The following is an 18,043-nucleotide window of genomic DNA, read 5'->3' on the forward strand; positions in this document are numbered from 1 at the left end:
CTGCCATGTCCTTGTCTGGCTCATTTTGCAGATGAGGAAACTGAGGTAAGCAGGGTTAAATGACTTGCCCAGAGACAGATTTTTCTTCCAGTGTGAACTCTTCTGGGTTGAAAAAATTTCTAAACCTGTTGCCCTATTGACACTGCAGTCTGGATATACAATGAGTTGAGAGTATGCTAAACCAATTTAAAATTTATCATAGACTGGTCATGATATTCAGTTATGGAAATTCATTTAATAATAGACTTTAATACTTTTAATAATACACTTGCTTAAAAAAGTACCCAGAGAAAGGTCACTAAATTATCTGAACTGTCTCCCCTAAAAAAAAAAAAGTCTTTAAGTAGGGCCTTGTGGTGTTAGATTATACAATGAGCAATGGCTACAGAGTTCAAATTCTGCTTTGGCATTTACCAATTGTGGGACCTAAAGAGAGGCCTTTAACTCCTCCCCTGTCACTCAGTTTTCTCATTTGTAAAAATGAGGAGGTTGGACTACATGCCCTCTGAGGTCCTTTTTTTTGGTTCATTTGTTTAGAGAGCACTTCAGTAAAAGTGATTCCGAGCCCTCCTCTGGGAACTCATGCCAGTGTATAGCAGTGTTCAATGACAGGAAATCATCCCTGCTCACCTACATCCCAAGGCTACAGGGAGAGAATGCCTTTTTTACCCTTGTGAAAAAACAAATAAAAGTCAAACTCATTATTCTCTACCTTCCCCCTTAAAAAAATAAAAGAACCATCCATTGGCTAAGGGCCAGAAATCTTACTTCAAGTTCAGAGGCAAGGGAGATACCATCAAAGAGGGTGTTCATGCTGATCCTTCGAACTGAAAGGGAGGCTTTTGGCTGAAAATGCAGCCCAGTAAGGGCTTGCAGGGCAGATAGTAATAGGGTGACCTTGTTTGGGGTGGGGAGGGAGGGTAGGGATCAAAGAGGAATTGGGCCTTTGTCTTAGAAGGTCTCAGAGAGCTGTCAGTCCTTCTATCACAGGGATCCATAGCCTCCCTCTAGACCTTCCTGACAGTCCACCTTTTAGATGAAGATGGATAAGCTAAGATGTGAAACTACTGGGAAGCTTCTGGGAAAAGAAGCTATATATTTTTACAAATAGTTTTTGCTACAGAAGTGACTGATTCCCCTGTCCTTTCAGCCCTATCCAACTCTTGTGACCCCATTTGGGGTTTTTTGGGCAGAGACACTGGAGTAGTTTGCGATTTTCTTCTCCAGCTCATTTTACAAATGAGTAAACTGAGGCAAAAAGAATTAAGTGACTTGCCTGAGGTCACACAGGAGGCATCTGAGGCCAGATTTGAATCCAGGGAGATGAGTCTCCAGGTGGAGCACTCTGTCTGCTGAGCCCCACGTCAAGGCTAGGGTACTGATGACAAGTCAGATAGGGCTGGCCCAATTCAGTGCTAATCAGACAGCTTTGTTTTATGTTTTACTAAGAACACTTGAGAAAACTACAGGTACAAAGCTTATCAGGCTGTGGCTAAATTTAGACCTACCAGGTGTTTTGGCTGGACAGCAGCTGCCATGTCTCTCACTCTTAGGAACAGCTTCCATTGCCACTGGCAAGCTTGCGTGATGCATGGCATGGCAGTAAATAGCTTTTGATCAGATACCCACTGGTGTCAAGAGATCAAGGTTTTTGCCCCAAGACAACAAAACACATTTTCCATGACCCAGTAGCTTTCTGAATAATCTATACCATGTAAAAAGGTCTTAAATGCCAACTTGAGGGCAAAAGGGAAAATCATTACCTGAATCAATACCAGCAGCCAGGGGAGGGGAGACCTGGGGTGAGGGCAAACTAACCATGGAAAATCTGTTTTTAAAGAAGCCCACTTTGAGCTCTGTTTTGACAGAATCTAAGTTCCTCTCTTTCCATCAGATTCCATCAGAATCAGGTACCAGATTATGCCACAACACATATAATTCATAAAGACCATCTTCAAAACAAGTCAAGCTGTAACACCTTGGATGTCTTTCTGAATGCTCCAATTAGCTCCAGGGAAACTGGAGGGCCTGGGGCCTAACACACACATTTACTTCACTGTCTGCCTATTTGAGACACTCCTGGATCGGGATAGAAGAACAGGACTGTTTAGGATAAAGGTATTTGAAAAAGTTACCAAAAGCCAAATTGGTGCAACTTGTATGTTGTGAACTATGGGGTGAAGTGTGTGATTGTCAGCGAATCGGATGTTCTATTTACCTGTCTGTATTTCCTTGTGAGGAGCAGCTGGGTGGTACAGTGATAGAGTTATGGACCTGAGGACTCATCTTCCTGAATTCAAATCTGGCCTCAGACATTTAGCCATGTGAGCCTGGCCACGTCACTTTACTCTGCCTCAGTTTCCTCATCTATAAAATGAGCTGGAGAAGGAAAGAGTATAAATCCTTCTGGCTTCTTTACCAAGAAAACACCCAACGAGGTCATGAAGAGTCAGATATGACAGAAAAAAGATTGTACAATTTCTTTGCTTATCTCTAATTCAGAAAAGATAAAATTAGATGGAGTGCTAAATTTGGAGTTAGGAAGATCTTGGTTCAAATGCTGCCTCAAAAATTTACCAGCTGGAGGACTCTGGTCAAGTTATTTAAATTCATTAAACCTCAGTTTTCTTATTTGTAAGATGAAGAACTTCCCTGAGATGGCTTCTGAGGTCTCTCTACCACCTATAAATTTGTGTTGCAAAAGTGCAAGGTCATCAGAAAGATTATTGATTGTCTGAGCATAAATCCAAAATTGTGAGAATAGGCCAGATGAATTGCCCCTACAGGTCCCATATGGGTGAACCTGAAATTCTGCTTAGGTCTGTTTAGGAGAAATGATGTCATTCTCACAAAAGACCAATGCAGGGGAGAACCACTGCCAAATGAGAAGGGATCAGAACAGCTTTCTTAGACCTAAATGAATTAACAGAATAGTAAATAATTATGATAATGCATTAAACATTATAAATAATAAATAACAATCATCATAACTCTGGCTGATAATTATATGGGGCATAAAATGCAGTTCTCACATTACCTTATTTGACTCTTACAAGGGCCCTGTGAGATACCCCCATTTTAAAGAAGAAGACATTGAGGTCCTAAAGCTAAATGACTCACACAAATTCACAAAATTAATAACAGTATGAACTTAGTTCTTCTCAACCCCATGTCCAGCACTCTTCTCTGCTACATCAAGCTAACTTGGTAAAATAGGAGGAAAACCTGGTAAGTTTTACTCTTGGCACTAGAAAGATCTCTTTCATATTCACTTTAGCCTGTCCTATAATTTCTGAATTTATGCCTAAAGTTTATTGAGAGTTCTGAGTCTGAAAGTCAAGTTGCTTTGAAGAGGCTTTGCTCCAAGGAGGAGACAGTCCTCCAGGAAGTGACCACAAGTACATAAGTCTTAACATCTCTGCAGCTGGAAACTGGTATTCTTTATAGCTCCTTGGTAGAGTACTCTAGAGTACCTATCCTCCTCTTGAACCACTATTCTTTCAATGGAATAGAGATCACCAATGCAGTGCCATGTTATTCTGCCCCAAAGGCAAGCCATCATAATCATAAATCAACCGTTATAGGACAATCTGGAACTTCTAATGTCAACTGGGCAACTGCCTCAGATGAAAGGCACAATGGTACAATGGTAAGAGAGCGTTAAAAGGGCCTGGCTTGAAATCCTACTTCTCATACTTAACTTAACTTAAATAACTCCTCCCAGCTTCAGTTTTTTTATCTGTTAAATTGCAAAATGTTTTGCAAACCTTATATTGTTACAATACTGTGAGCTACTGAGGGTTTTTATCCTCAAAATTTCTCTTCTCACATTTGAGTGTCCACTGAGAATAATTTGTTCTAATAATAACAAATAACATTTGTGTAGTTCTCTTTAACCTGGCGCTCTTCACCCTGGCTTCCTAGCCTGGGTGGCCAAGCCAAGATGTGATAGCCAAAAGAGGTAAGGATTTTGGTAGTGAACACGTGGGTCTTCTGACCAGGTGTTCACTCGGGAACCAACAAGTCAGGGCATCAGTTAGGGCATTATGTGAGTAGGTATAATAAAGGCTTTTAAGATTACACGTGGCTGTTCTTGAGTGCGCTACCGGTTATTAAGCTAGTAATTGTAACTGCCAGGAGAGCACGTTACATGTGCAAAGCACATGTGTTCTCTCATTTGATTCTTAGAACAATTCCATGAAATTGGTGCTGTTTTCATCCTCATTTACAGACAAGGAAACTGAATCTGAGAGTGCAATAAAAGGATTTGTTTAGGGTCACATAAGCTACTAAGTTTCTGGGGATGAATTTGAACTCAGGTCGTCTTGACTTTTGAGTCCTTTATTCTATCTACTGCATCAATCTGCTGTTTCATAAATATAGATTACAAATCCTGAATTTTCTAGCTTTTCCTTTTTATAAATTCAAAGAAAATGGAATATATTTGTTAGTATGAGAAAATACAAACATGGGTTAATTCTGACTCTTTTAGAGCATGTCATGAAGTGCTGGGGCAGCTAAGTGGAACTGTGGATGGAGAGCTGGACTTGGAGCTAAGAAGACCATCTTTGTGAGTTCAAATCTGACTTAAGATACATATTGGCTAGCTGTATGAGGCAAATCACTTCCCCTGGTTTGCCTCAGTTTCCTTATCTGTATATAATGAGCTAGAGAAGGACATGGCAACCACTCCAGTATATCTGCCAAGGCAATAGGTTCCTAAAGAGTCAAAACCAAAGGAAAAACCAAATGAATAACAAAAACAATATGAAATGTTAAGACAATTGGGGATTTTGGAATCCTTGATTGGAATCCTTGATCTCAGTCACTCTCTTTTCATAGTTGGGTCAAGTCTTAAAAAGTTACAAAATAAGTTACTGGCAAAGTCAGGACTAGAACTCAGTTCTCTTGGACAAAATTAGGGCCCATTCTACTATATTATAATTTCCTTACAGTTAAGTTTCTATGTGTTTGCTGGTCTGGTATTAATCTCAAGAGCTCAAGAGCGGGGGAAGAGGGAGATCACTTTTAAACAGAATAAGGAAAAAGGTTCTTTCTTTTGTCAACTTGTCACACTGACTCCTTCTGAAGGATTTAGAGCTCCCTGAGCTCAGTCTCATCTGCCACTGTGGGCTTAGTATTTCTACATTTTAAATAACCTCTATTAAACTCTATAAAGACCTCAGTCCTATCAATGATGTATTTGTATATCTGTGAGCAAGTGCTACTGGAATTTCATTGGAGAACTGAATTCAAATGAGATTGTTAAGCAACTAGTAGAATGGTGTCAACTACATATCAGTAAAGAAAAAACATAGGTTATGAACACAACTTACCCAGAAGTGCATAGCCGTATAACTGGGAACTCAAGTATAGAGTATTCTCTTGTTTTAGGCCCAGCAGTAATAAGGATGCTCCAACATTTTTTTCTTCCTCCCACTGCAAAAAGTCACAAGAATAAATGCTGTTTTCAAGCAATGTTGACTTGAAAAGCTGATAGTCTAGTGACACACACAAATACACAGTGGTATGAAGGAGCAAACAACCGAATGCTTACACAACTCAGTAAGCATGAGAATACTTCCTCTTAATAGCTTGTTAAAATAAATCTCACCACCAGATTACATTTAAGGGGATATATACCTTTCAGAAACAAATGTAAACAAATTAGGCAAGCAGAAACATTTAGCAATAGTTTCCTTCATCTAAGAGTGGCAAATTATAATTGACTAAAACTGAAGCTACCTGATAGGGAAGGAAATGAAGCAAAAAATATAAACAACATCTCTGTGTCTGCCATGGACTCCTAAGAGCAATAGCCAGGGGACCCACTGGAGACACTGTGACACAGGGGACATGATATCCGACTCCCAGGCTGGGAAAGGTAGGGTATGATTTGGTTTATGCTAAATCAGTTCATATATAAGAATCTGGGCTAACTGAATGAATGGCAAAAGCTAGGAAACAAAACTAAAATTGTCCTGGGGCTGTTCAGACATTAGGAATAAGGCAGAGGAAGGAATAGTGCTTCTAGGCTAGAGCAAGAGAAGCAAGATTTCTAGTGTAAGAGTCCCAAACCCCCTTCACTATCCTTATGCAACTGTCTCAGTTTCATCGGCAATGCAGATAGTGACCTTTTCGTACAAGCCTTACTTATTTCATGATTAGCGCTAGCCCAAACCCCCTGCATCACTCAGAGGCCAAACCATGTGGGGGTGTTAGCCACACGTTTAGCTAAAATGATTCTTTGGAGGAAACAGAATCCATCCTTGGTCCTGTAGCTACTCATGATCTACCAGAATTCACATTTCATAGGCATAGCCTCTAAAGGCCTAGGGTTGCTTCTACACCAACACTACCATTCTGTAGATTTGCTTAACACCAGTGGGTGTCACTTCTCATGCTTCCACAACATCTGAAGCAATTACTTCAAGAGGGAAAAGGACCCCAAGTATATGGACTTGGAAAAGATGTGTGATTAAGTCTGCCTAACTCCTGGGCCATTTGGTCTTTGAAAACAGACTGTGCCAAAAAATGAGAAGTTTGGTCTTTACTTATAAAATGAATGAGAAGTGAGCCTGGTTGAGATTTTATTTTTAAAATTTAGCTATTAAATGACAGCATTTTTGCATTAGAACCTTGTTTTTCTTTTTCCTTTCCTTTCCTTGCTTTAAGTGCCAAAGTATGTTAGGAAAATAGAAGGTAAAAATAATAATGGAATTTGAAAAACTAAGACTTGCAAGCAAATATCTAATTATTCAAGATTTTCCAAAACATTAATGACCCAGAGGTAATCTAAAACACCAACAACACTTTAACAAATGCTATTAACTGGTGTCTTTTAAAGGGTTCAGCCCAGTTTTCTAACCTTTGTAATCAATCTGTGTTAACTTTTCACAATGTATAGAAGTGACTAGTAAACTGTCACTGAGTCCATTCAGTTTCTTAAGGTATCCAGCTTCCTTTTACTGAAACCAGTAACAAAAGAAATCTGTTTTATCTTTCCATCTTAATCTTTGGGTGTTTTTAGCCAAACACAAACGGGTTTCAAAGTCTGCCACTCTAACTCCTCCAGCATCCTCGGTTTGGCTTTTCTCGGGCGTGGAGGATTTAATGAGAAACACTTACGCTGAATTCTGACTTCTTTGCTAGACACTGGTACAAGACATAGAGGGAGAGCAGCTGAGTGGAGGGCGTGGCAAAGTCTTCCTGCAGCATGACCTGGAAAACCACTGCTAAAGCACCTGGAAAAGAGACCAAGTCGGGACAAAGATGAATCCCGTGGGCCGGCCAGTCAACAAACATACCAACACTTACCGGGCACTTCCTACGTGCTACCCAGTATACTGAGTGCTTGGGACCTACACCTTCTCCCCCGCTCCCAAAGCCCCAAGGGAACTTACCTCCCAAAATCCGAGACATATGCATACCTACCTACCTACCTACATATATATATATATATATATATATATATATATATATATATATATATATATATATATATATATATATATATGTATGTATATATGTATGTATGTGTGTGTATGTATTTGTTAATAGCTGGCATGGTGGACAGAGCGCTGTAAGAGTCAGAAGACCCAAGTTCAAATATGGCCTTGGACACTTACTACATGTGTGACCCTGAGCAACTCATTTAACTACTTCCTGTCTCAGGTTCTTCATCTGTAAAACTGGGATAATAATCATCATAGGTACTCACCGAGGCTGTTGTGAGGTCAAAACAAGAAAACATCTGTAAAGTGTTCCTAAATCTCCCGCCACTGCAGGAAGATTGGTGGCCCAGGAGCCCGACCCCAGGAGCCCGGGGACAGCAGGGCCCCCGGACCCGAGCCTTCTCTCCCGAGCAGCTGGTGGAGCCTCTGTCCAGGGTGGCGGCCTCTACAGTGGCTCCTCAGGAGCCCCAGGGCCGGGGGCTTAGCAAGTAACATTGCTGACCCCTTGGCCCTGCCACAAGGCTCAGCCGCACACAGGGTTTTTGATACTGGAAATGACCGTAAAAAAGGCAGAGTCTACTCAAGGACCATGGGCTGCTTCTCATTTGCAGCAGAGGCCCCATGTGTGCGCTACTCTGCACCCTGCTGGGCCGTGAGCTCTCCCACGAGGACAGCTGTCTGTCTCCAGATCCCTCCCGGGTCTTTGTGCATCTGTTTAGTCATTTTCCCCTTGTGCTTGATCCTTCCCGACCCCATTTGGGGTTTTCTTGGCAGGCACTGCAGTGGTCTGCCAAGTCCTTCTCCAGCTCATTTTAGAGATGAGGAAACAGGCAAACAGGGTAAAGCGAAATGCCCAGGGCCACACTGCAGGTTAGGTGTCTGAAGCCAGATCTCAACTCTGGTCTTCCTGACTCTGCTGCACCACCTAGCTGTGTCTTATACACAGTAGGCACTTAATAAATGCATTTTCATTCATTCATGTTACATAAATGTTATTATATAAACACCCAGCATTAGTATCAACTTAAAAAAAACTAAGAGAGAAGGGATATATCTATCTCAGAGATATCAGGCTTTCTGTCTACCTTATTGGAGCTCTATCTCTATTTACCACCAAACTGGGTTCCCTTCCTACCTCTAGAGCATGGAACAATGGCAAAAGAAATTTCAAACAACTTCTTTGGGGAAAGTTAACCTCTCTAGACTTAAGTTTCTTTACGTGTAAAATTAGGGATTGGCCTGGATGGCCTCTAAGATTCCTTAAAAATCAAATCAATGATCCTCAGTTAGAAAATTTGTGTTTGAAAAATAAGGAGAGGATGATTCTGTTTCAGAGATGAGGAAGAAGAGAGAAGCTCTTTTATAAATCTTAAGGCCCTGGGGGGAAGCACCTAACACAAACAAGATGTTTGTTTCCACATAAATGCTGCTCACAGGAGACTGAACCTTGAGCAATTTTATCTCACTTGGATATTCTACAACATAAATGGTGGCCAAGACACTCAAGTTCAAACAGTTCCCCTTTCTGTTACATGTTCTCCAGATACTAGTATTGACTTAAAATGTAGTGCTTGCACCAAAGTTGATGAATGTTGTCCAGTCACTGATGTGGTGGCTCAGTTTGTCAACATTTTAAAAATAGGATCATAACTGTGCAAAGTCTGAATTTTAATTGTAGCTATTTACAGTCAGTTCTCTTTGCAAATATTGTGGCTGCTTAGAACAAACATCTCCACGAGAAAGAACTTTCTACAGTCTATTGTGCAAATAAGAAAAATGAGTTAGGGATGGTCAATGACCTCTTCACAGGTTTGGTTTTTGTTGTTGTTATTCAGATTTTTTCAGTTCTGTCTGGCTCTTCCTAACCTCAATTAGGGTTTTTCTTGGCAAAGATACTGGAGGGTTTTGCCATTTCCTTCTCCAGCTCATTTTACAGGTGAGGAAACTGAGGCAGATTAGGTGAAGTGACTTGCCCAGGGTCACACAGCTGGTAAGTGTCTGAGGCCAGATTTGAACTCAGGAAGGGAAGTCCAGGCCCAGTACTCTTCATAAATAAATCTGTGACAAGATAGGGGCTGGTAATGATATGGATATAATTATAAAATAAAGACAAGCTGGACATTCAATTTCCAAAAAAAATGTATAGTAAGAGGAAACTCATCTAATTTGTGGGTAATACTATTTTTCAGCAAAGCCAAGATCATGTTTTCAAAATTTTAGTTTGTTTCTTCTATATTCTGTTGGCTTAGATTATTTTAATCAGCCTGGGCAATAGAATGAAGTTGTCTTGTACAATCAGCCTAATGTTTCCATAGAATAATAGTAGCTCTCTAGAATTTCTACAGTTCATTCTGTAATTTTGATAGAATGGAATTAAGAGATAATAAAAACAAACAATATAGTGTTTTACTGTTTCCAAAGTCAATCCACTCATCAATTATTTGTTAAGTGGCTCAGAACTGGGTAAAAACCTGGGACCCACAGGGAAAAAAAAAAAAAAAAAAAAAAAAAAAAAAAGCAATAATCCCTCCTCTCATAGTGCTTCCATTCTAACACACACACACACACACACACACACACACACACACACACACACACACACGAGCCTCTCAAGAAACTCACAGTTCATTGGGAATGATAACTTCATATTTGGACTACTACCGTAGGAAGGTTGGTCTTCCCATCATAAATCTGCCTACTCCCATCAATTCAGCATTCAGCCCTCAATTCATTCAACTCTTCCTAAAACTCGATTTAGCTTTTAGAAGTCCTTCATGAGGCAGTAAGGTGGTGCAGTGGCTAGAGCCCTGGCCCAGGAGTCTGGAGGACCTAAGTTTAAAGCTGATTTCAGACCCTTGACACTTACTAGCTGTATGGCCCTAAGCAAGTCATTTAACCCCAACTGCCTCACTAAAATAAAAAAAAAATAAAATAAATCAAGTACTTCATAACATGACTGCTTCCTACCTTTCCAGACTTCTTATATTCTGAGATCTGGTGACTTTGGCCTCTTTGCTGTTCCTTATATAAGACCCTCGATTTCCCAGCACTGGTCCTTCTTACTGGCTGTCCTCGTGCCTGGATCTCTTCTCCCTCATCTCCACCTTCCAGCTTTCCAGCTCCTTCAAGTCTTAGCTAAAGTGCCACCTTCTATAAGGCCTGCTTTCTGACCATCTTTTTATGTTAGTACCTGCTCTTTGAGATGATGTCTCCAGTTTATCCTGCATCTATCTTACTTGTACGTAGCTGTCTTTCCCATTAGACTATGAGCTTCTTGGGAGCAGGGACTGTTTTTGGCCTTTTTTTTTCAAACCCCTCTTACAGCACAAAGCCTGGCACATAGTAGGCACTCAATAAATGCTTCTTGATTTGACATATTTCTTCTGAAACCTTGGCAAGACACTTTTTTGGGGCCTTAGCTTCCCCATCTATAAAATGAAAGGGTTAGACTAGATGACCCTCTGATATTTCTTTTAGCTTTAATTCCAAAGATTATGATTAAAAATTCAGCTGCATCATACATGTGCACATACATTTCCTGTCCTTTTCCCACCCTCATCTTCGATTGCTATATTGTGTGTGTGTGTGTGTGTGTGTGTGTGTGTGTGTGTGTGTGTGTGTGTGTGTGTGTGTGTGTGTTTAGGGGAAGGGAGGGTGTCCAACTCCTCCCTTTCCCTCACTGAGAAGTAATAGTCCTGGTGATGTTGGGAGAAAGTGGAGGGTGAACCTTTTGTGGCAAACTTATGAGATGACCTAGATAGGAATGTTTGGAATGGGCAAGCATGGATAATCGTTTGCAATCACTGGAGAGAAGAATAGATGAAATCACAGATACACTGAGTATTTTAAAGTCTCACAGCACTTTACAAACATTATCTCATTCTATCCTGACATCAACCCTATGGGGAAGGTATTACAGGTATGTTTATCTCCATTCTACCAACAAGAAAACTGAGGTTTCAACAAGTTAAATGATTTGCCTATCATCACACAGGCAATATTAGGGTTGGGATTTAAATCATGTCTTCTAACTTCAGTTCCAGGCTTCGATCACTACTATATGCTGATTATTGTAATTTCCTAAACATCATTACTGTCATTTCCTTGCTGAACATTGTAATTTCCTGCTCATTGCTATTTGGCCTCCACTAAAGTCCTACCCTGGTGCCTCACAAGAATGACCCTTGGCTATTTTAGCAGAGTACATACTGATCAAGGAAAGTGAGAGACCGTTTATATTTGAAAACAAACTCAGAGATGACTAAGTTTGGACAAGTTATTGATGAGAGAGTATGCTCTAAGTTTAGATTTGGGGGCGGGGGGGAAATCACAGAAGATGTCTCTTGGTGTATGGAAAGACTGCCATTTTTGACATGCTAAAGGGTGAATGTCATGGATCTTTCAAATACTAAAGTCGAGAATGACAAAGCTTTAATATCTGGGACAAACCCATCTTCGTCCTTTGGCTTTCCAAAGGAGCAGAGCAGGAACAGGCTTTGGGTTTCAGGTTACTTTGTAATTTTATAGTGATGGCGTTTTAGAACCAAATTCAATTTCAAAGGAGGAAGAGATGGTAGAGAGCCAATACTAAGTTGTATATTGGTTCCAATGCCTTCATTTTACAAATCAGGGAACCAAGACCCAGAGACATGAAATAACTTGCCAATTGCCTCACAATGAGTTAGGGCTAAGAATCTTAATTCTTGGATTCTGCACTGTTCCCACCATACCATGGCTGACTGCTGTTGCTGGTTCATATTTGACATACAATAACAGTTATGCATTTAAAAGAAAAGTAATTGTGACCACAGTGAGCCAAGCAAGAGTTTTTTTTTTAAATACATGGTCCGTTAGCCTGAAAAACTGGAGTTGGAACCAAAGAGAAATGGTCTCAAGTTTCTAAAAGTGGTTTTACAGGAAAACAGTTTTTGATTAAATTCACCTCCCTGAACAAAGAGTCTGGTACAGAAAATGAAGCTTGCGGTGTACTGGAAATGGATCTCAGCACAGTGCCTGGCACGTAATTGGCATTTAATGTATGTCAGTTGATTCATCTGGGTTCGAGGAATGGCAGTACCACTTTCTAGTCATGTGATCTTTTCTTTTCCCTTTTTTTGTGAGGCAATCAGGGTTAAGTGACTTGCCCAGAGTCACATAGCTAGTAGGGGTCAAGTGTTTGAGGTTGCATTTGAGATAGTGTGCTAATCACTGCACCCCTAGCCACAGACCCTTGTTTCTGTTAGCTAATAGCCACAGAGTCACTTAATTTCTCGGAGCCAGTTTCTCCCTCGGTAACATATAGAAGTTGTGTTAGATGGCTTCCAGATAATAGCAATGGGACACATTTTATAGAGCTTTAAAAAGTACAAAACACTTCTCATGCCAAGGCACCATAAACACTTTACAAGCTAACTTCTTCACAGTCCAGAGGAGATAACATCATTGGTCTCAGGACAGTTATTTCAATGGGATCATTTCTTGACATGTGTGATGGATCTGGAGAATTAGAACTCGCTACTCTTTGGCTATGTAATCAGAACTTATGGTTAGAGTTTGGTCCTCACAACAGTTTTATTATCCTCATTTTATTGATGAGGAAACTCTTAAGTGATTTGTCCAGAATCATAGATAAGATATATCTGGGTAAGACACAAATTCCTATCTCCTGAATGCGGACTTGGAAATTCTACTCAATATTCCACCTACCTAACACCTTTGATTTGTTGATCTTGAGCATATCTCAGGAATTAATCAATGTAAGCTTCAACTGTCTAATCAGCCAAATGGGAATATCTAGCCCTCTCTCAAGAAGACTATTCTGAGAAGCAAATGTAATAACATGTGAAAATCATAAAATTATATACTGATATATGAGCACAAAACATTTTAGTTGAGAGTCCAAAAGAAACCAATCACTTGTTTGGTTCCAGGGTCTTGGGACACACATTTCCTGATGCAGAGTACCTCCCTTAAAAAACTGTGGATTTCTTACCTTCGTAATTTTCTTTCTTTATAAAATAATCCATGAGTAAATTAAATGTAAAGTTATCTGGGAAAATTCCATATTGTACCTGAAACAAAGGAACACAAAAAGACATGAAAGAAGAGAAAATAATCCACTTTAACTCAGGCTGAAATGCAAGTTAATTACACTGCACTCCAGAGACCATTAACCTTTTGGAAGAGATTTCATTGACTCATACCTTGGCTCTTGTGATAAGGTCTGGAAAAGCAGAGGTTGCAATTCTTTTACATTACATTACATAAACATGTAATCTGAGCTTGTTGGTTAGCATTAGACAAAGACAGGAATGATGAAAGGTATTGGACATGAAATATTTAAATGTGAAAAATAATGGCTAAGCTACTTGATAGATTTTTTTTTTTTTAAACAGCAAGTCGATTCAGGAATTCTTTTCATAAGCTATGCATTTTGATAAATACCCAATCAAAAATCCATGGGCAGAAACAGATTTCATGTGACATCAACATCAAAGCATTTGTAGGCTTTCGATCAGCTTGAAAAGATCTCTCCATTTCTCCAAATCACAAATAAAACAACCAAACCCAGGCAAAAAAGATTTTTAATAACACTTCTTACCAGTCATGGGATACACATATAACAGCTGGCTTTACATAATAATAGCCTGACTTTAGATTGAATCTTTGATTTGTCTTAAAATTATTACTTACCCAATAACCCTTGTTTCAGTAGCTCTATTCCTTTTAAATGTTCTGGTACATGGTAACTGATATATTCCTTAAAACTTTCTGTTCCCTGTCATTTTTCTGCTTTCTCCCACTTCTGTACCTTTGATCATACTACATTGTTCCCTTTCTTCCATGGCTTCTTAATAACGATGATAATGATAATAATTATAATAATAATACCAGTTGACATTTATACAGGGTGTCCCAAAAGTCTTAGTGCAGTTTTTTAATTTTAAGAATTTCAAAAGTATAAAGCTAAAACTTAAAAAAAAAAAAAGGATTAAAAAGTTTATTTAAGTTTTTTACACTTAGTTTTATGAATTTTGAATAAAAACTTTAATTATTAATTTTGACAAGACAATTCTGTAGTGCATGCATGACAATTTGCAGATGACATTTTCTCAGACTGGTGGATTGGTAGAAGAGGTCCTCTGACTTGGCCACCTTAGGTTAGCTGATCTATTTCCAGTAGACTTTTTTCTTGGGCTGTCATGTTTCAAGGCTAGAATTATAAATTCAATCCTTTTAATAACTAAATAGTAGTTGTTAACAAGTTTTTACACAGTTCCAAATGACTACATTGGTACTGTCAAAGTCAACTAGAAGCAGAAGCCACTAAACCTTCTTAAGGATTTCTGTGGGCTGCACACTGACTTAGAAAACCTCAAATTAATAGTGTCTATGTTTTCTTATATTTTTATTTATTCTGTCAAGTATTTCTCAGTTACATTTTAATTGGAATCAGGCCTCACTTGGAAGCTGTGTGGCAGGATTTTTTTTTTAACTATTATAGCTTTTTATTTACCAGATCTATGCATGAGTCATTTTTCAGCATTGACAATTGCAAAACCTTTTGTTCTGATTTTTCCCCTCCTTCTCCCCACCCCTTCCCCCAAATGGCGGGTTGACCAATACATGTTAAATATGTTAAAGTATAAATTAAATACAATATATGTATACATGTCAAACAGTTGTTTTGCTGTACTAAAAGAATCGGACTTTGAAACAATGTACAATTGGCCTGTGAAGGAAATCCAAAATGCAGGCGGACAAAAATAGAGGGATTGGGAATTCTATGTAGTGGTTCATAGTCATCTCCCAGAAGTTCTTTCACTAGGTGTAGCTGGTTCAGTTCATTACTGCTCTATGGGAACTGATTTGGTTCATCTCATTGTTGGAGAGGGCCACGTCCATCAGAATTGATCATTGTGTAGTATTGTGGTTGAAAGCTCTCCTGGTCCTGCTCATTTGACTCAGCGGCAGTCTCATTGATCCAGATTTATATAGTCTCAATTTATCTATTATTCTTTGTATTTAGCACATTCTCCTTTGTTTTGTTGTTGTTATTTAGTCATCTAAGAAACTAGGGCAAACAGGGTAAGTGACTTGTTCAGGGTCACATGGCTTGCCAGATTTGAATTCAGGGAAATGAGTCTTCCTGACTCCAGGCCAGCTGCTCTCTCCCTTGTGCCATGTAGCTGCTTTGTACCATAATGATCGATAATCGGTACGTCTCAAAAGTCTTAGGGCAATTTAAAGTTTTACCTGAAAAGACTTTTGGGACACCCTGTAATGTTTCATTTTCTCTTCCCCCTTTCCCCTTTAGGTTACCAGATCCCTTGGGGCACAGTGTGCATGGTAGCTACTAACTCTCTGCCATACAGAACATAGAATTATACATTAAAAAATGCTGAATAAATTAAATTATAAATGTCCATCCATATCACTACACAGTCCCAGGGTCAAAGAAGAAATCAGATGAGAATCACAGATTTTTAGAATGGGCAGATTTATTAAGAGTCCATCTAATCCCAACCAAGCCCTCATTTTATAAAAGAAAGGACCCAGAGGGATTAAAGTGCCTCATCCAATGTTACACACTCAAGGTCTGTCCCCTGTGGGACTCGTGACTCCCAGTATAGTGCTCTTTCCTCGGATGGAAGTCCTAAGACAAATTTACTGTCTTTTATGCCCGCAAAGCGGCCCACTGCAGACTGGGCCCTCACCAGTCACCTTGACTTTTGTCTCTGGAAGACAGAGTGAGACTGATGACTTTGTGCAAGTCTGCTTCACTTAAATCCAATTCATGCAAGAGTCAAGACACCACCATGAAGTGAAAACAAAGGCCGAACAAGCACAGAACAGGACAGCCGGGGGCTAAAGAGTGTTACCTCCTATTCAAAATACAGGAGGGGGGCCAAGCCATTCCCCCGGAGCTAGAATCTACAGCCAGCCTCCCTACACCTTGGCAACGTGAGCCAAAGGAATGGAGTAAGACGAGCTGCCGTAGGCTTCCTCCTCCTTTCTCCCAGAATGCCAGCAAGCTTCTGGAGGACAGGAGGGCTGCCTTTTGCCTCTGCCTCCCTAGGGCCCAGCCCGTGCTTTGTACCCAGCAGGCACTTAACAAACCCAATGATGACAAGAGTAGGTGCTTCTGCCCCTATCAAATACCTCTAAACCCCTGACCTAGGGTCACTGCCAACACATTTTTATCATTCCCAAGACAGTCCTCAACTTGATCTAGGCTAGGCAAGGGGAGAGGAAAAGCTCTTTTATTTCTGATTTTCTTTTCACTAGTATTTTTTTTTTTTGGGGGGGGAGGTGACTCAGTTTATTTGGCCATAAGCAGGCAATTAGTTCTCTTGGTGTTATATACAAGACGTGAGTAAATGCCAAGTTATGGAAGAAGTCATTGTGGATGAGATCAGAACAAATCCTGCAGGCCCAGAAAGAGAGAAGTCACTGATTCCTGAAGAGTCTTTGTAAGGCTGATTAAGGTGGAGCATGTTTTGGTCTCTTTCACAGGCAGAATTTGTGGACTACTATGGTTTATAGTTTGGATAGGAAAAGGCTTTTATTCTTTGAAGAACGGGTCATGGCCAAAGGATGACGTCTTCTTGCTTGGGAGAACTGATGATCCCTGTTTGCAAGCTTGACTTGCAACCTCCAATATATGAATAATGCCGCAGCCTCTGACTCTGAAAATGACTGACATCATCCTTCTTGTACCAACATTTATCATAGCAGGAAGAGAGTATCTCTTCTCATTTCTCCCACCCCTTCACATAGGAGGTGATAGTTATTAGCCCCTCACTTTCCACTCCTAGCCTTGAGATGAGCCCCTCTGGAGTGGCTGGAGGCAGGCAGAGATGCTGCTCAAGCGAGAGGGAGAACTCTTGCTGTTTGTCCTTTGTTCTCTAAGAGGGCCCTGACAGCAGGGGATGACGCCATGACAACAAGGGAGCTGGATGTAAGGGAGGACTGCGCAAAGTCACCACCCTGTCTGTCTCCTGCAGAGCTCTGGGTCCAGTGGCAAGTGCCAGGGTAGCAGCAAAAGAGAATTTGGTGTTAAAAGATGTGGGTGAAATCTTTTAACTATGTGGCCCTGGAAAAATCACTTCACCTCTGAGTCTAAATTTCTTATCTATAAAATGAAGAAGTTGGAATAAATGACCTTTGAGGTACCTTTCAGCTCTAAATTCATGATCTGACCGAGAGGATGAGACATTATTTTTCTTGAAGCCTAATGCCAAAAGATGAGAGGTGATATTGCACAATGGCCAGAGAGTCAGGAAGGACTGGCTTCAAAGACCACTTTGGGCAGAGACTGGCTGGGTGATTATGCCCTGGCAAAAAAACAGCCACTGGGTGACTCTAAAAGTCACTTTTATTTGTTGATTTATACTGGTAGAGGGAGTACCTTCACTGGGAGAAAACCTATCTCTATCAATGAAATCACAGGTTTTAAACAAAAAAGAGCAAAAAAGTGAGCCAGTGAAGGGATCAGGGATCAGGAAATGGAACCAATGGTTAATAGGCATTTATTCCTGGGGACATCCCCTCACCCAGGACCACTGTCAGGGAAAAGACCTCAGTAG

At 40.2% G+C, this 18,043-nt stretch overlaps 1 protein-coding gene across 5 annotated transcripts in view; it reads right to left on the minus strand.

Annotated features, from left to right (window-relative positions):
* MRPS27 (mitochondrial ribosomal protein S27) overlaps positions 1-18,043 on the minus strand; it is a 113,701-nt gene that overhangs the window by 11,113 nt on the left and 84,545 nt on the right. For all 5 annotated transcript variants that reach the window (XM_074282236.1, XM_074282237.1, XM_074282240.1 and 2 more), the window contains 3 exons: positions 13,447-13,525; positions 7,129-7,244; positions 5,337-5,439 (listed from right to left, as the gene is read on the minus strand). In XM_074282236.1, the coding sequence (XP_074138337.1) occupies positions 5,337-5,439; positions 7,129-7,244; positions 13,447-13,525 (298 nt within the window). The remainder of the gene's footprint in view (positions 1-5,336; positions 5,440-7,128; positions 7,245-13,446; positions 13,526-18,043) is intronic.

Source organism: Sminthopsis crassicaudata, chromosome 1 (assembly GCF_048593235.1).
Source record: "Sminthopsis crassicaudata isolate SCR6 chromosome 1, ASM4859323v1, whole genome shotgun sequence".
Taxonomy (NCBI): Eukaryota; Metazoa; Chordata; class Mammalia; order Dasyuromorphia; family Dasyuridae; genus Sminthopsis; species Sminthopsis crassicaudata.